The 27,558-nt window shown below is 36.0% G+C and overlaps 1 protein-coding gene across 7 annotated transcripts in view; it reads right to left on the bottom strand.

Moving 5' to 3' along the window:
- Positions 1 to 27,558, bottom strand: part of TRAF5 (TNF receptor associated factor 5) — a 51,113-nt gene that overhangs the window by 14,685 nt on the left and 8,870 nt on the right. For 3 of the 7 annotated variants that reach the window (XM_074222605.1, XM_074222604.1, XM_074222606.1), the window contains exons 2-4: positions 4,244 to 4,468; positions 3,590 to 3,647; positions 902 to 1,003 (exon numbers count right to left, since the gene is read on the bottom strand). In XM_074222605.1, coding sequence (XP_074078706.1) covers positions 902 to 1,003; positions 3,590 to 3,647; positions 4,244 to 4,467 — 384 coding nt within the window. In that variant the 5' untranslated portion in view covers position 4,468. Of the gene's footprint in view, positions 1 to 901; positions 1,004 to 3,589; positions 3,648 to 4,243; positions 4,469 to 21,112; positions 22,889 to 27,558 lie in introns of those variants that run through there. The other 4 variants (XM_074222601.1, XM_074222602.1, XM_074222600.1 and 1 more) reach the window with 4 other exon arrangements.

The raw sequence follows: 27,558 nt of genomic DNA, 5'->3' as shown, positions 1-27,558 counted from the left end.
GAGAGGCATTCATTGGGACAATAATGATTTGTAATTGTCATCATATCTAGAAGTTTTTAAAAATGATAAATATCTAATTATTAATTTAGTAGATAGTTCTAACTAATGAGGAGATGACATAGTGCTAGTCTTGGAGTCAGGAAGATTCATTTTCCTGAATTCAAATCTGACCTTAGGCATTTACTAGCTGTGTGATCCTGGGCAAGTCACTTTACTCTGTTTACCTCAATTTCCTTATCTGTAAGTCAAATTGGAGAAGCAAATGGACAATCACTCTAGCATTTCTGTCAAGAAAAACTCAAATGGAGTCGAGTTGGACATGACTGAAAAATGACTAAACAATTATAACAATAGAACTAAGAAATGAATCTTATGAATGAAACATGGGGAAGACATGTGTCTGAGGAAAAGAAAAGTTTCAACCATCTCCTAGCAGTTTGCTAAATGTTAGAGACACTAATATTATTACTTATTTACTCTGTGCATGTACCGGATGTAGACCTGCCAAAATAAAACCATTACATCTTCTGCTTGAGGTTTCTATTCAACAGAATGTCTCCTCAGCTAAATGGAAAAGTGAAATCGAGTGACAGCTTGAAGTGAAACCTCCAAGAGAAACTTACTTTGGGCTCCCCCACCCCACAAACCCAACCACCCACACCCACACACCAAATGCACCATTTCCTCCATTTGTACTTTATGCAAATCCTTCCCTTATAATGGCCTTTCTTTAATAAACATACCAACTCTCTCAGTCTACTTGAGTATTATCTTCAGCTATAGAAAGCTCATAGAAAGAACAAAGACTCTTATAGAACATCTGTTACTGTGTTGGGGGGCCCCATAGGATTTTAAAGATAGAACCTTAATGTGAGTTAAAGGCAGATTATCTCAGACTCACCTGGTATCGCCCCAGAATCATCTTGGCAGCACAGCAAGGAGCATTTTTGCAAAACACCTGTAAGTTGAGGACTTCTCGTTTGCAGCAATTATCTTTAAACACCTGAAAGAAAAGCGGGCTGTGTGTGTGTGTGTGTGTGTGTGTGTAGGCTAATGAAGACAATAATTTAGCCATCAGACACTTCAAAGGAGAAGGGATATAAGCTAAATCCATAGATGGAAACTTCCAGTCAGAGGTTTGAAAACTAATTGAACAGGAACATTTTTCTTTCCTTGAAAGGAAAACTCTGACTCATCACAAAACTGAAAAAAATCTATCACAGACACATTGCTCTGATGGAGCTTTTATTGTAGAAGCTGGGTAACCCTATGCCCAGAGATCTGTTACATGAGGAACCTAGTTGTGAACTTGACCTCAAAATCTCACAGGAGGTGGGGCTGTGGGTGAAGTGATATTTCCTGTCTAAGAGCCCTTTACCTTACTCACATATATGAGCATCTACTAGTGCTTAGGGCAGCATCAAGACTTTAGAAAGCAATTTTTGTAGGACAAAGGTAGAAAGTCTTTTAACTCTCCTTTCTGTCAATCCAAACTCCTTTCTCTGTTCAATACTTTACTCAACTTATTCAGGGAGGTCTCCCAGATGAACTACCTTGCCTAACAAATCAGCATCCCTGAATACACGTACTTAAGTTAGACTATATTAATTTTGCTATGTTGCCTTTCAATGTCCTTCCATAAGACTTAAACCACAGGGGAACATTAACCAAAATTCTTTGCTACCTCTGCACAAAATTCAGTACAATGCTTCTTGAACTTCATATTTCTACATATTTCTAATTCTTTGAGAATGTTTTCAGATCAAAGAATGAAACCCCTTTCGGCTTCAATCCTCCCATTTTCTACAAACAACATATATGTCCTACTAGGTTCTCTAAGAGTTTAGTAGGTTACTTTGTCTGTGCTTCCCCAGTAGCTGCTTTACAAAACTGGGGAAAAAATAGGTATGGGTTGAAGGATTGGATGTCTAAGTGTAATTATAATAATAATAAAATAATAATAATGAGTTTTTCAAAACCAAATTATTGGTAAAAAGGTTGATTTCTTTAGATCAATATTCAGCTTTCATTTTATGTGAACTGGATGTTGGAAGACTAGTCAAGAAAGAGATAACAGAAAGCATTTTTATAAAGATGATCAACTTAATAGGATGGTCTCCATGGAAATTTAAGGTTTTTCCTATTGTTATATATACTCTGTCTCCTTCCCTTAATTGCTGTATAAGTATTCTGATCTCCCTCAGTTTGGTGTGATCATTATCATAATGGCTTCCAACTATGCTTAATGGTAAATCCCAGGGACTTCACATCTAACCTATATTTTCTGTCATTTATTTTAATTCTATATTTTTTAAGGTTTACAGTTTTTGAGTCTCTGAGAAACAATGAACTCAACCAAATGCAGATCCAAAGGAAGACAAAATAAAATTTCAGTATTTATAAACCAAATTATACTGCAAAATTAGCTGTATTTAGGGATTAACAATCCAGTTACTGCACATAGGAATGGCAATGAGGTGGAGAAAGAATGCCAATTGTTTGAAAATCTTATACTACAGTGGAATCTGGAAGTCTTTTACATATTCATTTACTAACACATATTTACATAAACATCCACACATAAACATATATCCATCTCTGGTACAGCATAGCATCATATAAAGGGCAACAGAACAGGACTCAGAAAACAAAATTCTAGATCTGATTCTACCACATTCAATGGTTGCATGTCTTTGAGCCAATCACTGAATCCCTAGGATCTATAAAAATGAAGGAATTGGATGAAATGAGTCCTAAGATAACATTGAGCTCTAAAATCTGGTGGAAATTCCTTACTTCTGTGCTGTGTGACTTCCCCCTAGATTGTATTATCTGTATTCCTTAATGTTACAGTTATTCTACTGATCTACAAGGAAAGTCATTTTAGATCTGATGGGAAGAGGGAAGAAAGTTCTGGGACCTGGATCAGTGCTCACTTATGGAGAGATTTAATCACAAATTTTATTGTATTGATGGTGACAGTCATCTTAATTATACCCCTTATTTTACTGAAAAGGACACTGGGAGGAGCCAAGAAGAGGAACTGTCTTGCTCAGGGTTGCATAGGTAATAAATGACTGATTCAAGTCTTTTGACTCCTTGTAACAACCATCAATACAATAAAATCATGATAATTATACTTAGTGCATGACTTCACTGTATTGGGGTGGGGGGCATGGAGTAAGTAAGGGAGGTATGATGACAATACTGCATTCCTTGACCTACTTTTGTTAGCAATAGCAGAATTTCCATCTCTAGGAAGTAATAGTGTACATGTCTTCTAGGGTAGGGGTGGAGGGCAGACTGTGAGTGTATATGGGTCAGTTTAGTATGTTCAGTGAACTGCAATACATCTCGGTGCTCTGACCTGTTGTTAAGAGTTGAGGGACTTGAGTCGCTTGAAAGACATAATAAAAATAAATGACATTGAAGGGAACTTGGATATTAAGAAAGTCTTTGCCTCCCAATCTTTTGTCCCAAACTCTAAAGCACATGTTATCTAATTGGCTAATTTTTGAATGACTGAATAAAACTGAGACCATGATAATCAATCAGTCAATCAATAAATATCAAAGCACTGCCCACTTACCTCCTGGGGTTTGATAATCTCTTTATCCACAGGACAGATGGACACTGCATTTAATTCTCTAGAATCAAAAAAAGAAAAAAGAAAAAAGCTAATAGTATTTATTTTCCTATTGGGTAAATAGTCATATGCCAAACATAAAAGCATCATTCTGAATTTCCCCATTTCTAGCCCTAAAGAAGGCAACAATTTGGTCCTCAGAGTCCAGGAAGAGAGGAAAATTCACCAAAATGCTATGATCCAAACCAAGAAGAGATTTGGTAACCAGAAACCAACAACTTCTTTGCTTACAAAAGTTAATTCATGTTAAAACCATCCTTATCATAGTTTTATACTTTGAGTACAGAAAGGAGAATTCTGAGGAGCAAGAACTTTTGTCCCTATATATACTCCATTCCTGGCCAACTCTCCACAAATTTGCATTTTGTGAACTAAAGGTGAAACCCCCATTTTAAGACAGTAAAATATATGCAAATTCACTCATAAATACAAAAAATACTTAAGTCCCGGAAGAAGTGTTCTGGAAAAATTCCCCATTTTGTTTTAGACAACTGAATATTGGCGAATATCTATGGCTAAAGTTTGGGTCTAAGAAATTCCTTCATGATTGTATCTGGTCCTTGAATAAGTCAACTCATGTCACAGATCTTCTCCTACCTCAAGGATAGGATACAGTTTTCACAGAATCGGTGTCCACAGCCAGTCTGATGCGGGTTGTGAAGCACAGAATGGCATGATGCACATTTATATCGTTCTTCTAATTGTTCCACAAATTGGTACTCTGTGTTGGGTTCAAAGTCTAAGGATATGTAGTTACTGGAATTCTGGGGGAGGAAGTTGCTGGAGGCACTCCCCTGTTCTTCGGTGGTTGAGGATGCCATGCTGAGGGAAGAAAAAGACCTAGATATCAACACCAAAAGAAATCAAGTCATTTTTCCAATTTTTTTTATAATGCTATATTTACCCTTTCTCATTAGGGTCTCTTTGTACATCAAACTGTTTAAAACTCAGGAGGCTAGGGACTACTAATAGTCATAATGAAGACAGCAGACATTATTTAAATAAATGAACCATGAGATAAACACTAGAATTACCACCTTCAGCAGCAGGAAACCTAGTAGGTCACACATGGAGAAGCACTGTCACTGGCCACATGCAGGGTCCTTTTCATTGTTTACTACATCCATGTTGAACACCCCAATGTCAAAGTAATCCATAAGAACAGAGACAGAAACATAAACTTGCTAAAGAGAGAGCTGAGATTTCCAGGTTACCCAACCTTAAAGATATTAATTCTGTTCAGTTCTTCCTTGAAAAATTAAAGCTTGTTGAGGAATCATTAGGGCAAAATGAATATTAAAAAAGTGTGGACCATTTGATCAATGTCTCTGCTCCCCATGAGTAGGCACAGCAGTTCTTGTAAGTTTTTTTTAAATGTTTTCCCAGTTAGATGTAAAAACAATTCTTAATATTCATTTTTAAAACTTACAAATTCTCTCTTTTCCTTCCTCCCATCAAGAAGCCAATTCAATATAGGCCAGACATGTGTAGTCATGCAAAATATTTCTATATTAGTCATGTTGTGAAAGAAAACATAAAAAAACCTCAAGAAAAACAGAGAAAGTAAAAAAAAAGTGTGCTTAAATCCATATTTATACACCATCAGTTCTTTCTCTGGGGATAGGTAGCATTATTCATCACAAGTCTTTCAAAGTTATTTTTGATTGTTTCAGAAAACCATGCTGGTGATTATTGATGGCTGATGTTTGGGTGCCAGAAACACTTTCCTGACTGATTCTGGTCCCTAGCTAACTCAGCTCAGGTCACAGACCTTCTCCTATATAGTGCATTTGACTTTGCATAAGTCCACACATGTCTTTCCAGGTTTCTCTGAGAGCATCCTGCTAATCACACACGGAGGAACACCACAACACAATAGTATTCCATTATAAACACATGCCACAATTTGTTCAGCCATTCCCTAATTGATGGACGTTACCTCAATTTCCAATTCTTTGCCACCAAAAAAAGAGCTTCTATAAATAATTTTGCACATATATGTACTTTTCCTCTTTTCAGTTATTACAGGTTTTACAGCAAACTCTTCTACCACCAATGTTACAATTGCTTTTGACTAAGTTATCAACTACTAGTCAAAAAATTATTAAGTCTGCAAGTCTGGATGATGATGATGGTGATTATATGGAATGAAAAGCATGTCCATATAATAAAAATCTTAATAAATTTTTTAAAATTCTTGATTCTGTAGATGAATAATAGTGGTAGGGATGAAGACAAAAATCAGAAACATATTAGTTTGGATTATTACACTAAAATCTAGAAAAGTTTTTGTGTAGGTTTAGGTTGGTTTGCTTAGATTTTATTTATTTATTTGTCCTAGTGGAAAGAGTATTTTAATACAAATTAATGTAAAATTTTTATTTATCAATAGACTTTATTATTTTTAATTTATTATTTTTATTAATAAAATGTGTGGTTGTAATTACATAGAACATGACATTATTACATGCTAAAATACTCTTTCTTTTTTGAAAAATAAGAGTGATAAAAAGAATACTATGCATTGTGAATGCATGTATTTTTTAAAGCAATGTCATCTGAACTGGTTATTGACTATCACTAGAAAAATACAGTAATAATAATAATAGTAGTAATAATAATAAGCATTGGTAAAGTACTTTATATTTCACTTTATCTTTAACACCACTCCTGTGTAAGATAGGTGCTATTTTTGCCCCAAATTTACCATTGAGGAAACTGAGCTAATAAATGACTGAAACTGTATTTGAACTTAGGTCTTCCTAACTTCAAGCCCAGCATATAAACAGGCGGACAAATAAAACATTTTATTTCACAATATTCTATCAAAGAAATAATCAAATGTATTAAAAGGAGGTAATTTATAAAAATGGATCATATTTATACATTGGTTTAATGCTTTAATTCTGTTATTTGGCTTTTGTTGATATTTTGTTCAATTGTGTCAACTCTCTGTGATTCTATGTACCATAGTAGGCCCTTCTATCCTCTATTCTCTCAAAGACCAAGTTCATCTTCATTGTTTCCATTATGCTAACTATTCATCTTATCCTCTGTCATCCCTTTTTTCTTTTGCCTTCAATTTTTCAGAACATCAAGGTATTTTCCAGTGAGTCCCTTCTAATTATGTAGCCAAAGTATTTAAGCTTCAGCTTTGGTATTTGCCCTTCTAGTGAATCGCCTAAATTAATTTCCTTAAATATTGATTTGACCTCCTTTCTGTTCAAGAGACTCTGAAAAAGTCTTCTCCATCACCACAATTTGCAAGTGTCAATTCTGGATGCTCAGCTTTCCTTATTGTCCAACTCTCACAGTCATATATTGCTACTGGGAAAAAAAACATAGCTTTGATCTATGGACATTTGTCCACAAGGTGACATTTTTTTCCAGATTTGTCAAAGCTTTCCTTCCAAGGAGTAAGCATCTTTTAATTTCATGACTGTAGTGATCTTTGAGACGGAGAATGTAAAATCTGACACAACTTGCATTTCTTCTCCCTCTAACTGCCAGTAAATAATGGGACCAGTCACTAAGATCTTAGGGGTTTTTGTTTGTTTGTTTTTTTAGGTTTTTGCAAGGCAAATGGGGTTAAGTGGCTTGCCCAAGGTCACACAGCTAGTAATTATTAAGTGTCTGAGACTGGATTTGAACCCAGGTACTCCTGACTCCAGGGCCGGTGCTTTATCCACTACGCCACCTAGCTGCCCCAGTTTTTTTATATTAAATTTCCAATCAGCATTTATATTCTCCTCCTTCACCATTATCAAAGACTTCTTAATTCCTCTTCACTTTCTGCCATCAGAGTGGTCTTGTCTGCATATCTGAAATTGATGATTAAGGTGACATCATATAGCATTGTCTTACTCCTTTTCCTTTAGCTAAAACTTTTTAACTTATTTTTTGATAGATATTTTATTTTTTCATGAAATTTTCATTATATTTCATGAAAGTTTTTCAACATTCATCCACATTTATGTTACACAATTTACTTCCACCCTTCTTTTCCACCCCCTCCCCTCAGCAGCAAACAGTTGAGTGAACATTGTAAATGTACAATTAGTGTTTAACATGTTTACATATTAGTTATTTTAGGTATAAGGAATTAGGACTAAGGGAAAAGAAAGAAAACTATGGGATAGAAAGGAAAAATTTAAGAGAAATTTTTAAAAAGTGAACATAGTGCTCATTCAAATTCTGGGGGTTTTATGTTTCCATCCAGATGTGGAAGGTATTGTCCATAACAAGTCTCCCAGAGTTGTCCTAGTCTCTGAATTGCTAAGAGAAACTGTATCCATCAACCTATTAACTTATCATAGCTGTGCAACTTGACCATGTAATGCTTTAAAAAGACTTCTCTGAGTTTTGATGATTCATTTGAACATAATGATGTAGGAGTATTCTCTTCCCTGATCACAATGTACAGTGTGAATTGAGGTCAGAGGAATTATGGGTTCCACCTCTATCTTTCCCTCACAACATAAATATATTGCCCCCCACACACACATACTCCATTCACAGTTATACTAATGCAAAATACAAGAACATGTGCATGTGCGTATATAAGTATATAGTGTTTACTCAATTATTCTAAGAGGAATCAATATGAATAAATTTGAAAATGTGAATGAATAAAGCATTTATTAAGCTCTTAAATTTACATGACACTGTAAGCACTGGGGGAAAAATTGAAAAGACAGTCTCTGCCCTCACAGAGCTCACACTGGAATGGGAGAGATAATACATATGGAATATTTCAGCTGCAGGTCTAATAGTTTTTCTATCTGCCTCTGCTTAAATATCTCCACTGACTCTCAATAATGTCAAACATTCAAGAAATTTCCACAATCTGGGATCACTTTATTTTTTTTTCAGGCACATCATCTCAATCCCTTATACATATTTTTATTTTTCCAGTGAAATGCAATAATTTCTGCCACATATCTGGGCCTCTGAGTGAGAAAAGAGCTTTGTAAACCTAAATCACAACATTAAATGAAAGCCATGATTAACTTATACCATTGCCTAAGGTTGGAATGTCTTTTTCTTTTTCATCTTTGAGAAGTTTATTTCAAACGTTACCACCTCAAAAGTCTTTCCTCATCCCTGGATCGGTAACAACTTTCTTCAAAAGTTTTGAAAACAAGTACTTAAGTTTTGTGCCTCTCCAATGTAGTTCATGTATTACTAGGTATTGTATTATTTCTCTGTCTTATCCCTGTGTTCATTGTAAGCTCCATGAAGTCAGGGACCACAATGAAACTTAGTTATCTGATGCAGTCTAAACTTTTCCACCAAAATAATAAGGATTTATATATGTGTAATGTATACATGGATATGAGAATAGAAACATATTCACTTCCTACCTTATAGATTTATTGTGGGAAGAGTGTTTTGCAAACCTTCAAGCCCTGTATAACAGCAAGTTATTACTCTAGATTGGGGGGACTGTTATGCTGGGGATCCGTGAACTTGTATTTTTTTTTTTGCAAGGCAGTGGGGTTAAGTGACTTGCTAAAGGCCACACAGCTAGGTAATTATTAAGTGTTTGAGGCCAGATTTGAACTCAAGTACTCTTGACTCCAGGGTTGGTGCTCTATCCACTGGGGCACCTAGCTGCCCCCAGTTTGGTTTTTTTTTTGGCAAGGCAATGGGTTAAATGATTTGTTCAAGGTCACACAGCTAGGTAATTATGAGGTTGGATTTGAATTCAAGTCCTACTGACTTCAGCGCTGGTGCTCTATCCTCTAGCTGTGAACTTATTTTTAAAAACTTTTTTGATACCTATATTTCAGTATGCTTTATTTCTTCTGTAATATTATATCTTGTATACATTTAAAAACAATATTATGGGAAAGAGTTCATTGGCTTTACCAGACTGCCAGAGAGGACCATCACACACACACACACACACACACACACACACACACACACACACACATGTTAAAAATTCATAATATAACTAAATAATCTACAACAATGATAATTCTTAGAATTGATAATTGAGTTCTTGAATGGGCATCATGGTACTTACTATATGACTTCAGATTCCTAGAAACTGGATTGAAATCCAGCTTGTTATTAACTTAACCTTATGGGCTCTCATTTCTTTTTTTTTTGGTTCGAAGAGGGAATTGGCCTAGATAATCTTTAAGGTTCCTTTCAACTCTAAATCTATGATCCTATTAAATATTACATCATGAAAGGCTATTTCCCCTCCTTTGCAGAGATGGAGTTTCCATGAGTGTGAAATACTGCATATGATGCCAGATTTTTTCCATTGTATTAAGTGGTTTTGCCGAATTGTTTTTCTTGGCTTTCTTTTTTACTTTAAAAAAATGTTATATGGGATAGCTCTCTGATAGTGTAAGGAAGGATGTACAGAAAGAAATCTAGGAAATGTAAAACCAAAAGATAATCATAATTTTTGTAAAAGGAGACAATTATGTTAAGTATTGGGAGATTCAAAGACAATATAACCCAATGCAAATTAATGTGCTCAAAGCCTTGTCTTAGCATGTTTTATTGGTGGTTTCAAGGAATTTTCTTGGAATTGTACTCACTACAAAAGGCCTGCCTCTTGTATCATGCCCTCTACCAAGAATCCACACCCAAAGGGAACTGGCACATACTTTGGATTTATGAATTCAACACCAGATAAGCACCTGAGAAATCTCCCTGCCTAGGGAAGGGAGAGTTTGTGGTTAAGAATAGGGCACTGTAGTTTTTAAAAAGGGCAAACCTGGAAATCCCCTACAAACCAGTTTCATCAAGAATACTCCTCTAAGAGTGTTCCCATGAAACTGGAATGAAAAGATTGCTTCACCTTCAGCTTCTCCTCAGCTGCTGGGACAGACAGATGGATTCACTCAAAAGCATCCAATGCTTGATGGTAGACTAGGTGCTGGGAAAGCATCTAGCACCTGTTAGAAATATATGACTGCTGTGATGGGGCAGCTAGGTGGCGCAGTGGATAAAGCACCTGCCCTGGAGTCAGGAGTACCTGGGTTCAAATCTGGTCTCAGACACTTAATAATGACCTAGCTGTGTGGCCTTGGGCAAACCACTTAACCCCATTTCCATTAGTCTAATATATACCCAATATATGCTTACCCAACCCAATGAGCAACTATTCAGTAAGCACTTAATATGTTGGAATACTGCTCTAGACACTGGGGGAAACAGAAAATTATTAGAGAAATAGTGTTTTAACCTTTTGGATCTTATAATGATGTTAAGGAGGGACATAACATCTAAGTTCCCTCAATGCAACATTCAGAATACATGCAATATGAATTACCATGAACATTTAGACTTTTGCAACAGAGGATCAGGGAAATGGAGAGGGGGGTGGTTAGAGCTACTCTTTCAGACAATAAAGGAGTAGGATCCCATGAACTTAAATTCTATTGTGGGAAATCAGTCCAGGAGGAGGAAACTTTGAAGAATGAAATTCTAAAACACAAAGAAAAACAAACCATTGAGGAGGAAAAAGAGGGGATGGGCTGGGGACAGGATGTCTGAAAATCATGAATGCACATGGGACTTGCAGACTAACATATTTTAAAATATAGGTACAAAACATTTTTTAAAAAAGGTTAGATAAAAGAGAATGAATACAATAGCATGAGCTTATTCTTTAAGATTATTATAAATACCTGTTAGCTACAAAGGGCATATGAAAGAAGATGCTATCTACATCCAGAAAAAGAAATGATAAATAAAATAATGTTTAGAATTGTTTTTATACACACACACACACACACACACACACACATATATATATATAATATACACACACACACATATACACATAAACAAATGTCTAATAATAGCCATCTCTGGGCGAGAGAATAAAAGGATAAAAGTTACATGGTAACTTTGCTATATATTTTAAAGGAATAGCAAATAGTATATAATAAGCTTTCAGTTTCATATACAATTATTTTTTTTCTATTCTACTATGTTATGGTTTATTTTATTTCCTAAGCTCAAAATAAATAAATTTTTAAAAAATAAAGAAGATAATCATGCTAAAAAAAATAGTTGCAAGAGTGTAAAAACTCAGAATGGGCTGTGGTTGTAGAATAAAATTAATTACAAAGAAATTACAAATAAATCACCAGTGGAGAAAGATAAAGTTATTCAACTTTTCTTTTATTTCCATTTTTTCCATAAAGGAATTGACCTTTGAACTTTAAAAATCAGAACAAAATAACTAATAAGCTGAAACCCAAGATAGGTTAGGTGGATAAAGAAGTACTTAGCTAGGGGGCAGCCAGGTGGCAGCTAGGTGGTGCAGTGGATAAAGCACCGGCCCTGGAGTCAGGAGTACCTGGGTTCAAATCCGGTCTCAGACACTTAATAATTGCCTAGCCATGTGGCCTTGGGCAAGCCAATTAACCCCATTGCCTTGTAAAAAACCTAAAAAAAATGTTTAAAAAAAAAAGAAGTACTTACCTGCATTCCATGATTTTGAAGCATTGACTTAAATATGAGGGTATGGTACCATATTAAATGACAGAATGAGAATCTTTAAAGGGCATGACAGTCTAAGGATGGTAGACTGAATCTACTAGAATGCGATTTCATGAAAAAAATCTTATATTTAGGTTTAAAAAAGTAAACCTTTCAAATACAAGATGGGGAAGTCTGACTAAAGAATTCACATAAAAAAATCAGACTTTTTACAAAAGCTAAAATGAACTTGAAATGCATCAAGAGTCATTGCATAGGGCAGCAATAGTCCTACTGTATTTTCCCTTATCACATCTTACCTGGAGTGCTGTGTTCAGCCTTGGATAATACATTTTACCAAAGACTACCTGAACTAGTTGAAATGAAAGGAAATTAGAGACATTCATATTTTAAATTTAAAGAAATAAAAAACTTCCTAGCAATAAACATTAATCAAAGGGGGATTGGACTGCTTTGAAAGGTAGTAAATTCTTTCTCATTGGAGGTCTTTAAGCAAAGGCTTGTTGGACAGATGTTAGAAATGATTCAATGATGCATGTCAATTCTGAGATTCTGTGAAGGAGAAAAAGTATAGGGCAGACAGACAGAAGAACTAAGTTAAAGTCAAAAAGGGAAAAAAATAGGATCCCCCCATCATAAAATATTAGAGTTAGAAGAGATCTAAGAGATTTCAAAGTCATTCATTCAACATTGAGCCATGCTATGTGATACACCCTAAAGGAGATATAGGGATAAATAAGACACAATTTAGTCCCCTTATAGATGAGGAAAATGAGGCTCAGTAAAGATAAATGTTGTGTCCATTGTCACAAAGCTCCTACATGTCAAAGCTCAGTCAAAATCCAGATCTTAGTTCATAGCTTTTCCCCCCCAGAGCATGTTGTCTCAGACTCAGTGTTTGAAATTTTCCATACTTTTTCCCTCTCTGAGGAAATGAGGAAAAAATGCAATGGACAATATTAAGTGTCAAGAAAAAAAAATCTGCTTTCTTCTTATGATGGACTCTTCAATCTAGTGACATTCCAGGAATAAGACACTCCATCTCTTGACTCTGGACATTTTCTCTGGATGTTCTTAGTGCCTAGAATGCCCTCCTTCTTCCACTCCAATTACTGATCTCCCTAGTTTCTTGTAAGTCTCAACTTAAAATCCCACTTTCTTTAGGGAGTTTTCCTTAATTGCAGGACCTTCCCTTATTTATCTTCTATTTACTCAGTATATAGCTCACTTTGTGTGTATATATATATATATATATATATATATATATATATATATAATATATATTTGTTTGCATATTGTCTCACCAATTAGATTTTAAGCTCCTTGGGTAGGGACAGTGCAACCCCAGCATCTGGCAGATGACTATTTGTAAATGTTACTGATTAATTGACTACTTTCCAGCTCCTTAATGATAGTCATTCTCTTTCATAATCCTCTCCCTATTTTCTCTATATCTCTTTTAAAACAAAAACAAATTAAAAAATAAGAAAAACAAAAAAAACAAAAACAAATTGTTGGGCAAAAATAATAACAGAATAGGGAGAGCTTTAAGGCTAAAAATACATTTCTCTTATAAACTTATGAGATCAGTAGTATATTATTTATATAAATAATTATCATTATTATTGTAATGATAAAGATTATTGTCACATTTTACAAATGAGATAATTGATGCCTAGAAAGGTTGTGATCTTTTCAATGTCACAAAGTAGTGGGGGCTTGGAATCTGACTCATATCTTTTGACTGTGAATTCAGTGTTCTATTATACTGATATATATCATACTGTTTCATCTATGGCATATTTAGAATTATAGATTTAGAGGAAGCAAAAGTCTTTGAGGTCATCTGGTCCAGTCCAATTAGTTTGTTAAAGAACAAACTGAGGCTCAGAGAGATGAAGTGATTTGTCCAATGTCACACAGATAATAAATACTTGAGTCAAAATTTGAACTCAATTTCTCTGATTCTAAATCTGTCAACTTTTCTAGTATATTTCCATTAAAACATTTTATTTATAGATCTTAGTGTTATCATTTTAAAATTATATAATCTATAGTGCTTACTGATGTTCAAAATTATTTGGATTTTTAACTCTCTCCCCTTGCCAAACATATGCTTGGTTATTTCCATCTGACATCTATATCCATTTATTCATCTCTCCTTCCATACATTCATTTGATATGGTGAGCATTTATTGTGTGCAGATACCAGCAGTAGATGCTATATTGTAAAACTAAAGGAAAGGATGCTTCACAGCCTAGCTGTAGAACATAATCATGCAAACAAAAAAATGAAGTAAAATTACCAATAGACCCTAGTTTCTCCAGCAAGAAAGGATGACATAATAGGTCACTGAGTGTATTCAGTTTTAAAAGGACACTGAATTCCTCATTCCTACACTACCTGAAAATTTTCATTTCCCTTTGTCAAGTTATCTGAAATTAAACCACAGAGATTGCTTTTAAAAAGTAAGTATATCCTAAGAGGGATGGGGAAGCTATGAGTGATTCATAATTTACTATGAATTTTGCCACATGGCAGCCATTGACACAGAGTGCAGGAGAGCTCTGAGAAAGATGACATGCATGGGGGATGCTTTCAGCATCCAGATGGTGTAAGGAGGGCAGTGACTGTCATGGGGACCTCAGAGGTCATCTAATCTGACACATATCTGAACATTTGAAATCCCTCTGTCATACCCCCTAGCTGTGGTCATTAAGCATCTGCTTCAAGCCCTCTGATGAAAAGGAACTCATTACTCCTTAAGGCAATCAGCCTCTCAGAAACTTCCACTCACTACTTTTAATTCTTCATGCCTGGGTCAGGCAAAGTAGGCTTCATTTATTCCTTCTTTCATGAGACAGTGAGATGGCATAGTGGCTAGTGTCTTAGTTGGGATTTAAACTCAGGTCTTGGAATGCTATATTTGGAGTGATCAGATCCTGCTTCAGACATGTAGTAGCTGTGTGACCCTAGGCAAATCATCTAACCTCTGCCTGTCTTAGTTTCCTTATCTGTAAAAGGAGGCTAATAAAAGCAACTATTTCTCAGAGTTATGAGGATCAAATATAAGCATGAAAACAATTTTTCAAACTTTAAACTATTATACAAATGTTAGCTATTTCTATTATTAGCAACTATCATATGAAAACTCTGATACTTGAATACAACTAGCAAATCTTCTTAGATCTCTTCTCTTGACTAAATATCCGTCCGCCTCCCCCCACCCCCCGCTCGGTTCTGATTCTGATTCTGATTCACCAGCAATAAGGAGGGCAATATCTTTCCTCGGGGCAGTCTGAGTGGTACCTAGTGAGCTCTCTTCATTGGGGGCCCTTGGAAGGAAATGGAGAGGTGCCACAAGGATGAAGTTGCCCATAGAGCTCCAATCTCTCTTTTCTCTTCTCAAACCAAATCTAGCTGGCCATCTGTTTCAACCCATTAGACTAAAGCTCCATTGCCATAATTGCCTCTGGTAGACTACAGATCATCTAGCTTCTTAATAGACATTTCTACTGGTTTCTCAGCCATTCCTCAACAACATTTAAAATAGCCAAAATTATCTCTGTCCACATCAATCATGCCTAATGACTTGTGATACTGTTGAATGTTCCAAGTTGATAACTGACTCTACACTTCCTGTCTTTTCTCAGTGCTGATAAGAATAAATGGCAATCCTCATTATTTTACTCATTTAACAAACACTTATTCTATACTTAATCCTGCGCAATGACATGTGATAGGTTCTGGAAGGGCTATCATATAGATAAACAAGGCACAATTCAGCCTTCTTATTTTATATTCACACTTTTAATCAGAATAGGACACCAAGGGGCGGCTAGATGGCACAGTGGATAAAGCACTGGCCCTGGAGTCAGGAGTACCTGGGTTCAAATCCGGTCTCAGACACTTAATAATTACCTAGCTGTGTGGCCTTGGGCAAGCCACTTATCCAGCCCACTTTCTACTGTACCATATTATCTTCCTGTAAACTCTCTTCAATTGCACACTGTCTTATGATCTGGAAAAAGGGAACTACTCAAAATAAAGGAAGCAAACTGATATGCGTTACTCACTATGCAACCAGATCACTGAAAACTGAAGCATCTCCCGTAGTCCTAGAACACAAGCTAGGACCAGGACAGATGGCTCCTTGTCTTTTCATCTTGATTTCAAATACTTTGGGTCTAGGACAGAAGAATCTACTGATCTATCATAAAAATTAGAATTTTGGAATTTCAAGCAGGGGAAGTAAAAACAATCCTATGACCAAGAACTTCAGGACAACTTAGCCAACTGATAACTAACTGCTCCAAATCAGAATGAGTGTGGCTATCCATTGTACTCTCCCTGACCCAGTTATTTATCTTGTTAAGGACAGGGCAGAGAACCTTTCCCATTTGTCTACTGGTTGATCCTGTAGACATCTAAGTAAAGGTCCCCATTAAGGTACAGTTCTACTTTGTGTTCTATTAGTCATTGCTCCAGAAGATCCTTATGGATCCTAAACTAAAACTGTCAGTTCATGGTTAAGAAAGGTGGCACAGTGGATAGAGCACTGCGTTGGATTCAGGAGGATGGGGGTTTGAATTCGGCCTCAGACCCTTGCCACTTACCAGCTGTGTGACCTTGGGCAAGTCACTTAACCCTGATTGCCCTGAGTCCAGGGTCACTCCAGTTATCCTGATTCATAGTGGCCAATGGACCCAGATAGTTCTAGAGGAGAAAGTGAGACTGGTGACTTAGCACAGCACCCCTCACTCAAATCCAGCTCACGTGCTTATCATTGCATTACCTCCCTGATGTCATGGTCTTCTTAGAAAATGAAGGACAAAACATTATTAAGAAAAACTATTCTCGGGGCGGCTAGGTGGTGCAGTGGATAGAGCACCGGCCCTGGAGTCAGGAGTACCTGAGTTCAAATCCGACCTCAGAAACTTAATAATTACCTAGTTGTGTGGCCTTGGGCAAGCCACTTAACCCCATTTGCCTTGCAAAAACCTTAAAAAAAAAGATAGATCCACTGCAGATGGTAACCAATTCTTCAAAAGCAAAAGAATAGAAGGGAAAAGGAAGTAACTATTTCAATAGAATCTGGAAGTGGTAGAAAAAACTATTCTCCTGATGAAGAAACTAGAAATGTTAATACTTGGGGGTACTGGGAGAGATATGAATCTAAAAAATATATGTATAAGCTTTCCTGGGGCCTCCAAAGTGTATCAGTTCACAAAAGTTCACAACTACTGAATCCTTCACAGGACATCATCAGAGATAAAGGCCCCTCCTAGTGATTTGAAACTTTTCTCATCTGTGGGTATTGTGGATAAGGCAAGACTTGTTGTTTTTAGGAAAGTAAATATAGGGGCAACTAGGTGGTGCAGTGGAGCACCGGCCCTGGAGTCAGGAGTACCTGAGTTCAAATCCAACCTCAGACACTTAATAATTACCTAGCTGTGTGGCCTTGGGCAAGCCACTTAACCCCATTTGCCTTGCAAAAAAAAGTAAATATAAAGAGGACATAAAACATCTGGTCTAGGGACAAATAGAAGATACCATTTCAGACACAGGTTAGATAGTATAAATGCTGTGTGCTATCATTTGAATTATATGAAGCACCTCTCATATTAAACAATTAATGAACATGCTTTACCATCATCTTTGAGGCCAAAGAGAGAAATTAACTATGTCTTGACAGCATGCACATCTCTTGCATGGATGGCATACAAATTCATATAGTTGATATGAGCTATTGGCAAAATTCTATGAACACCATTGTACCAGTTTAGTCAATAGCAATCAATTTACAAAACATTTATTATATACTAGACACTGTACTAAGAACCAGGTATAAAAAAAAGCAAAATACAGAAGAGCTGAAGTTCTTAGAACAGAGGTTGAAACCTCTAAAGGTGGAGGATGTCTTGTCATAATATCTGATTATATAAACCTGCCCAATTATTGTGATTGTGCTACTGCTGAATCACAGAATGTGAAACTTATCATTATCATCCTTCATCCTACCATAGTGTCCTGAGAATTTGCAATAGCTAGACAGCTATTTTTTCAGTATTTAAAGGTACTTCAGCCCAGCTACCTTCCAGATCTATGCTGATTCTCAAGACTCAATGGAAATAATTACCTCCGCTACATAAATTGACTATACTTCATGATCTGTCACATTTTATCCCTGTTCATTCTTTTCCCAGAAACTGGGAAACATACACAGTGAAACAGAACTATCTGTCCTGTCACTGGTCATTTAGGCTATCATCAAGGCATGGTAGCATCATGTCAAAAAAAGTGCAATGTCCTGGGGTAGCTAAGTGGTGTAGTGGATAGAGTACCAGCCCTGGAGTCAAGAGAACTTGAGTTCAAATCCAGCCTCAGACACTTAATAATTGCCTAGCTGTGTGAGCTTGTACAAGTCATTTAACCCCATTGCCTTAAATACAATTTTTTAAAGTGCAACATTCAGAAGTGGTCTAGGATGACCCGTGAAATCTCAAGCATCCAAGTCAGTCCAAAAGCTCATTCAAAGACATCTCCATTCCTTCAGATTTCACACTAATTTCTAGACCTCCCTTACAACTAATGCAACATTTAGGAAACCATCTTCTGCTAGAAGAGTTGAAAGCCCCCAATCAGATTTACAAACTATCCTAGAGGGTGTTGTGATCAACAGACCCCCAGAAAACCCCTTTAAGTTGGAAACCAAAATTAGTTCTCTACACAAAACCTCAGACCAGCAGACCAAAACAGGTCCTTTCCAATTGCACAGAAATCAAGTCTAGTGGCCTTCCCACTCAAGTTACCCAGAATGACACAGATCCAACTAATCTTTTAATTAATCAAAAAGCAAGTATTTTTAAGTGTCTATTATGTACCCGATTCTGTCTTTCACTGATCACTGTTCCAAAAGGGCCCAAAAGAACAAATATTCACTTTGTCTTCCAATAGTCTATTCATTGATGGCTATTATTAAATGAACTTATGTAAGAAAAATGTTTTGTAAACTACAAAGCATTACATATATGTGAACTATTATTAAGAGAAGTTCATGATCAAGGAAATACTAGTCTTCTAAAAGCAGCTAAGGCAACTCCAATAAGCCATAGATTACAAAGGATTATTAAGCAACATCTCACCAAGATGACTGCCTGAATGTAGTCTGCCCATTTCCCTCATCACACCCATCAGAAAAATGGTCAAGATTCAATGAGAAACAAAAATAAAGAACTTCTTCAAGTCAACAGCCCACAGGCATATGAAAGAGGGCTGCCCCCAAAGCAGTGCCAATGTGAGTAAATAAACCTACAGCCTTGCAACATGACCAGAGAAGGGCCAAAAACACATGTAGACCCCAGGATACTTTGCTTAGATAAGAGCAGAAACTTTTCAACTCCATAAAGCCCCAGGGCACCTATAGTGAGACCTTTGGAAACTGCATAGGTTCTAATAATCCAAGTATTCGGGGCTGCTAGGTGGCATAGTGGATAAAGCACCGGCCCTGAAGTCAGGAGTACCTGGGTTCAGATCCGGTCTCAGACACTTAATAAACCTAGCTGTGTGGCTTTGGGCAAGCCACTTAACCCCATTTGGCTTGCAAAAACCTAAAAAAAAAAAAAATAATCCAGGTATTCAAGACTGAGATGCCATAAGAAACGCTGAACATTAAAGATCCTGAGGATTAACCCTGAGAAGTAGTCAGTGCGGGAACTCAAGGAACTTGGGGCAAGATTAACCAGGGTCGGGGTGCCTAGGTGCCGCAGTGGATAGAACACTGGCCCTGAAGTCAGGAGTACCTGAGTTCAAATCCAACCTCAGACACTTAACAATAACCTAGCTATGTGGTCTTGGGCGAGCCACTTAACCCCATTTGCCTTGCAAAAACCTAAAAAAAAAAAAAGATTAACTAGGGTCAAGGCCAAGTGGGGCCAATACTAGACAGTACCAACCAACTTATCCAAAACTATAACAGATCCCAGTGTTAAAACAAAACCTCAATTCAGGAAATAAAGCTGAAGAAATCAAAGAAAACACCAACCAGTATTAAAAATATTACAAATCTGGAAATCTCCTCCTAAACAGGAGAGAATATCTCTGAAATAACTTCAAATAGTTGATACAATGGAAAAACAGTATTTTCCACAAAGGTTAAATGATTACCTGGAAGAAATAAGGCAAGAAATTTGGAATAAAAGCTCCCGAGGAAAAGAATCAGTAAGGAAAATAGTTTAGAAGAGAAAGTGGTAAACTTTGCTCAAGTAATCAACATTGTGAAAACTAGAATAGATCAAATACAAATCAATAAAATAGTTAGAAATTTTAGAATAAAATAAAAAAACTGAAAAAAGATAAGCTATCTGATATTTAAAAATTTACTGCAAACAAGTCAAGAGATAATTTAAAAATCATTGAATTCCCTGAAAACCATAAGAAAGATCTTGATCTAAATGTTTCTTTTTTATGTGAATTTTTAAAAATCTATTTTTTATTTTGAAAAAACTTATCATATGCATGGCAAAACTTAATAATAGAAAACAATAACTTTTAATTTCAAGAAAGCTTATATTATTAAATATTACACATTATATAATATTGTTCATTATATTCAAAATTAAACATCTTTGCTTTCTTGTAGGTTTTCTTCTGTTCTGTTGTGCACTGTTCATTTTTTTTCCTACTACCTCCACCAGGTAAGTTTTAATTAAACATGGTTATATAAATACACACATTTACACATACATATATATGATATACTATACAAACACACAAAACAGATAGATACACATATGCATACATATTAATAGATATATATTTGGTTTTTGTCCATCTCCCATTTTTATAACATTTTCTGAAAGAAACAACTCCTCCTTATTCCTCTATTCTACTTCTACTCATCACCTTGCCCTCCTAATAAACTACCCTGGGCTTATATAGTTCAATAAATAATAAAGAAATGGTTATAGCCGTAGTGACAGGAAACTCACTTAGTACTCACTCAATGCTCCCAAACTACTTTGTGATTTCCATCTTTAACATCTCCACAGTCCAAAGTCCACAGAAACTTCTAGAAGAGGAAAAGATGTCCAGGACCTACCAGGTGGCAAGGGTTAGAATGACATTTAAAAAGATGTCCCCTGATTCCTAAATTATAGGCATACTGAGCAACTTGGGTCAGGTACTAGACTATGTTTTAACTATTTTCCTTGATTTTGGAGCTGTGTTAATTCTTTTCTAAACCTCTCTTTTTTGGATATGCTGTTTCAGTGTCAGAATACAGTTATAGTTAGACTATGGGAATATTATGTTCTCTGGGAAGATCCTGGAAGACTTATCAAAGCTTTCCAAGCTATTCTACTGAATGGTTCCTGTTCACACTGATAAACCAAGCAAATTATTCAGATAAATCACATAGAAAAAGACCTTAGCAGGTAGTAAGCAGATTAGCAGAAAGCAAGTACAAAGAGTTATTTGCAATCAATACTTTGTAGCAATAGAAGGGTAGAGAAATAAAGACTAGAAGGCATCAAAATAAACAATTTAATTCATAATTTTAGCAGAACCATATAATTAAGTAGCCAATAAAAGAATATAAACTTTATTTCAATTCTGAGAGGACTTATAATAAGGGACAGATCAATTTGAGTAGAATTAGTCACAGAAAACCTCCCACAAGAGGTGATGTTTGAACACGTTCTGAAGGAAGGGAAAGGCATGTACTGTTGGCTCAGAGGAAAGTTACTACAGGCAGAAATAAAAGGACTGGAATGAGTATAACATTTCTAAAGGAGAGAAAATTAAAAAGCTTGGCTGAAATAGGGGCATCTATTTTGAGGAGTAGCAAGAGATTAGGTTATAAGAAAAGTAGGCAATGAGGAGAAAATGAATTGAAAAATCACCTTGAATTCTAGACTGATTCTGGACTTTGTCTTTTATTCCCTAGTACTTTTCCTTTAACTTGCTGCTACTGATTTTCACTTTTTTTTTTGCAATAAATCATTTCTTTCTGTCTGCAAGTCAATTTAATCCAAATGGAGTATTAAGTTACAGAAATGGAATTCCTAGAACCAAGACAGTCTGTCTAGCCAAGAAACAGGAACCAACTATACTTTCAGAATCCACCTGCCCACATACATACCTGGGAAAGGTCCAAATGTCATGGCATCTTCATGAAATGAAGCCAAGAAGATCAAGTGCTCATCTCCTGTTACTCTCCTTCTTGATCACCCCTGCCTCTATCCAAAGCTCTGTTCCAACCTAAGCAATCTACTTCCTTTGCCCCTAACTTGATCTTTTTCATTCTCTTCTTTAGACATTCCTTTGCCACTACTTTGGAATGTCAAAATCTTTTGCATGACTAACCCATGTTTCCCTTTTCTATTTACCAATATTTACCAACTAAATGCAAAAACTGTGGCAATAAAGACAAATGCCTCCTTCAAAACAATAATCAATCCCCATTCATTGGTAACATAAAAGATTTTGTTTTATTCCTGCAGAAATAACCAGAATAACTCCATCAAATTTTGACCCTTCAAGTCTATATCTTCTTATCACTTAGCTATCATAGACTATCAGAGCTAGAAGAAACCATAGACAAGTCATCACCAAGTATTCTTAATTGTACACCTAAATAAATAAAAAAGATTTGGTACATCCACAATTTATGCATATTTATTATGTATATACTACATTATATTATAAGTTATATTACATACATTTGGAAAGCATAACACAATTCAATGTATATATTTCATACAATATATAATTTGAAAACATACATGAAATAAAAATTTAAAAGAATGATATAAAGATGAAATGAACACATTTTAAAATAAATTTCCTATTTTGTTTTATTTATTAAAGGATACAAATAACTTTTGGCTATCACTAAAATAATAATTAAGCACGTTCTAATAATATTGATAACACCAACATGATTGAATATACTTCATCATTTTAGAAAATTGTGACGTTAACTCTGTGAATACAGCAATGCAAGGTGTTATTTTAATTCGGTATCTGATTTTAATGGCTGTCCCAGTTTAAAAAGAGGCAATGTTCTATAGTGGATAGAAAACCAGTTACAGCAAGGAAGACTTGATGCATACTGGGTATGTTTCTGGGCAAGTTATTTAAACTTTCAGGGCTCTGAGATTATAAATTGATCAGGTGTTCAATCAGGTGTGCACCTGCATTGGTAGATGGAATTTATTCACCTGGAAGTACCCTATGTTAATGAAATTTCAGGTCTGGTTCCTATTATGCCTGAGAAAGATAATTCACATAAGATATATCCATCCATATGAAAGGAGGACATCATTGGCTGCTCTTAGTTTTTAAGTACTCATTTTTCAATCCCATCTATGAGTAATACTTGAAAGAAAGATAATGTTTTTATTAAGATTAAGCCAGTAGATTTTCTTAGTCCATAATGTCAACCATAAGGTGGGTTTTTTAAAAAATAAAACCAAACTTATTAGCAAGTTGGATAAAGTTCAATGAAATTCTTCAATTGAAAGACTTTTTCAAGAATTAAAATTTTGGTTCTAACTTTTTTAAAAGCATGTAGATATTGGTTGAATATATCTAACTCACTTTTAGAAACAAAAACTTTTAGATGTATTGCTAACTGCAATTGTTTCATCTTATCATTAGCTAATTTCTGTCAAGGCGTAAGTCATATTCACTTAGGATGAGGGTCATGGTGGATATAAGTCTATATTTCAAATGACCATCTTAATAATTTCTTTTTAATTTGACTGGCACCTTGTCAGATTTGTTTATATTTCCATTGTCTTTACCTTACAATGTGATTAATAGAGTTCATATGAAGAATCAGAGAATTGCCAGCTCTCCCATTTATTTTGCTGATCCCTTTTGCTCACATAAATAGCAATATTTTCAATCCACAATTTCTTAGTAAAATTATTTTTAAGCTACTTGTTCATTTTTTGAAGATTAGCTTATTAAAACTAGATAATCTTCAGACTCACTAACTTGGCATATATTAATTTTAATATTTTTCAGTACATTCAAAGCAAACATACAAGTGAGTGTGCTATTGTTAAACCCTGAACCATGTGGAACTCTTATTCTTCCCTAGAGAAAACACAAAAATTGTACATGATACATGACTATCTGGTACACAGACTGAGTGAAGGAGCCAGTGTCAATACATATATTAAATTAAAAAACCTTAATTTAAAAAATGTCTTTAGATGAAGCAGCAAGGGAGGGGAGAGAAAGAAGTATATACCAAGTGAATCAAATCACCACCACCATTTTGACCAACATTTTCTCTCAGATCCTGATGGAGATAGCCCAGACCCTGGGAATAGCATTGAGGATACCAGGGCCCCTTAGACCATTGAATTCAAGAGAAATTATTGTGGTGAGGATCCACCTTTCTCATCACTGCCAGCAACAATGTTATGCAACCAACAGGCAGATGGGAACAAGAACCCTGGGAATAGCTGCCCCCTTAGACCACCAGTCCTTCCAAAGCAACTCCTCTGGAGAAAGAGTCAGTTTTCTGCACAAACTGCCTCACATAGGGCAGGTCAATCAGCCTAACTGAAGCAGCAAGACATCCTGAGGATGAGACAGGAGGCACCATTGGCCAGACAAGTCAAGCCATCACCACCATTTTGGCCACCATCTCTCTTCAGTCCCCAATGGAGACAGACTAAGATCCTGTACCCAAGAGCATTGGAAAGAGAAGTGCCCTCAGCCATTATCTGATGAAACACCCCTTGTCAAGATGTATCCCGATAGCGGCTCTTACAGTAGCTTCAGCCCCAGCGAATGAAGTTCCAGAAATTAAAGTTCTTGTCACCAAAGTCTCATCATTGTCAAACAAATTCAACATCAGGAAATGATATGATTTTATCAGTGAAAGTGACAATGAAGAAGCATTAACATTTGCTTTGCCACTGTACCCTCAAGCTATAGGACTTTTCTATCTGTATTGCAGCTGATACCTTCTCTATTTCTGGTCTCTCTCATTAGAATGTGGTTTCTTAGAGAGAAGACACTAGTTTTTCTGTTTGTATCTCCAGTATTTAACATAATGCTTTGCCCATATTAAGCATTTTAAATGTTTTTCTATCTCCTCTTTCCTCTCTCTTGTTCCTCTTCCTTTTCTTTGTTTTCCCCTTCTTCTCTTTACCTCCACTCACCTTCTCTCTCTCCACCTCCTCTTTCTCTCCCCTTCCTCCCTATTGCCTCTTTCTCTCCTTTTCCCAGAGCTCAAGTCCGTCACCAACTGCTTTCTCGCTAGATATCCAAAGGTATCACAAACTTAACATAACCAAAACAGAATTCATGATCTTTTCCCCAAAACTTACCCCTTTCTCCCAATTTTCCAATTTCTGTCAAGGGCACAATCATCTTTTCAGACATCAAAGTTTCTAACCTCAAGGTCATCCTTGACTCTTCATCTTCACTCACCCCATATAAACAATGAATTGTCAGGCCATGATAAGTCTATGTCTTCAATACCTCTTTCATCCATCCATTCCCTCCTATTCAGGCCCTCATCCATCACACTTTACACGAACCATTAAAATTGTTTTCCCTGCTTCAAGCTCTTCTCACTTTCTCACTCAATTCCAAACTGATATTCCTAAAATACCATGTCATTCACTCCAAAAAACTCCAATTGCCTCCCCATTGACTCTAGAATAAAATTGCCATGTCTGACATTTCAAGTCCTTTACAATATGGCTCTAGTCCACACTTTCAGGTTTATTGCACATTACTATTCTACTAATTATTCCCCATACCTCACATCCTATCTCCTGTATCCTTTACACGGGTTGTTTCTCCATATCTGAAATCTACTGTCTCACTTACCCTCAACCTCTTAAAATCTCCAATTTTCTCCAAAGCTCAAATGATACTTCCTACACGTAGTCTTTCCCAATCTGATCTTTCTAGTTCCTTCTGCCCCTGCCATTTTAAGTACTTTGCCTATCCTCTGTATATTTTTGTGTCTGCTTTGATGTGGATATGTGTTTTCCCCCATTAGAGTATAAGCATCTTGAGGACAAGGGCTGTTTCATTTTTGACTTTGTACCTAGTTTAGAAACTGGCAGGAAATAGAAGGCTCTTAATAAATGCTTGCTGATTGACTGAGGAATGGATGGATTTTGCTAAACCACAAAAACTCTTGTTACCAAATGAAAATTAGTATTAGAGGCAGTTGGAGAACAAAGGTATCTATATGTAAAGTTATTGAACCCAGACAGGACTTCTACCTAGACCTCATTAAGAAGATGACATTTGTGAAATATCTAACCTTGAGCCTTAATAAATTACAGTCAGCATCCTAGGGAAATAGTTCCTCTGCTTAGAACCATTCTAGGAGCAACTTTGAATGAATGAAATAATGAAAAAAATTATTGGACATTTACAATATGGCAAGCACTGTCTTACTTTTCAATGACTTAAAAATTTTCACTTATGCCTGAACCCATGGTCTTGTACCTTTGGGCCTTCCCTCAAGCCCTGATCCATCTTGATTTCCTGAATTCAGAGAAGCTATAATTAACCTTTTATCATCAGTTTCTTGCTACAGCCATAACCACTTTGTTTGGAAACCCATTTCCAGCAAACACTCCCTTTTTCCTCTTCTACCTCTTGTTTCCATATTCCAAAATATAAGAATTCAGAATAACATTGAATCAGGTGATTGGAAGGGAACATAAAAAATAAATGTATCTAATCCCAGACAAATGGAGCTTAAACTTTTGATTAAGTCCTTAACTAAAGTTGCTCAGGACTACCATGGTCCATATTCTTCTCGAAGATGGAAGACCCACATCAAAATATCTGGTTCCATTATAGCCCCAGATGAATAGCAGCTCTGCTCTTTGAATATCTCAGTCAGTTTGGGCATTGGCCAACCTGTTCTCCCTGTATTGATTTCATTCATCCAATTTTCCAATTCTTGAGTCACTCTTGGACAATTAGGAAGCCTTGAAGTGAAATGCTGAGTTTTCTGGATGTCCTCTTCCTAGTAACTACCTAGATAAATAATTTTCCTTATTTACCCACCCTACCACCCCACTTGACCAAGACACATACAAGGAAATCTAAGTGATGAAATAAAAAATATCTACCCTCACTTCAAACAAAAATCAGAATTCAAGTCACCCCCTAGTTTATAAGACAGACCTTTCTTTACAAGATTTGATCATCAGGGTCCATTGCTTATCTATCCTCTTTCTGTATTTCCTATCTCAGCCAGATGTCATCAATCAATTTTCCCACTTACATAGTCTGGGTCAGTTCTTCCAGAACAGGTTGGTGGATCTACTTTCTGATTAGCTATAATCCTTTTCCTTCACTTTCTGCAGATTCTCTGAGATGATTTAAACAAATTTGTTATTTACCTATTTTTAACATTCTTTTAAAAAAATTTTGAGTT

The sequence above is a fragment of the Macrotis lagotis genome, chromosome 2 (assembly GCF_037893015.1).
Source record: "Macrotis lagotis isolate mMagLag1 chromosome 2, bilby.v1.9.chrom.fasta, whole genome shotgun sequence".
NCBI lineage: Eukaryota > Metazoa > Chordata > Mammalia > Peramelemorphia > Peramelidae > Macrotis > Macrotis lagotis.
Note: the sequence above shows the minus strand (reverse complement) of the source record. Positions and strands in the feature narration are given on the sequence as shown.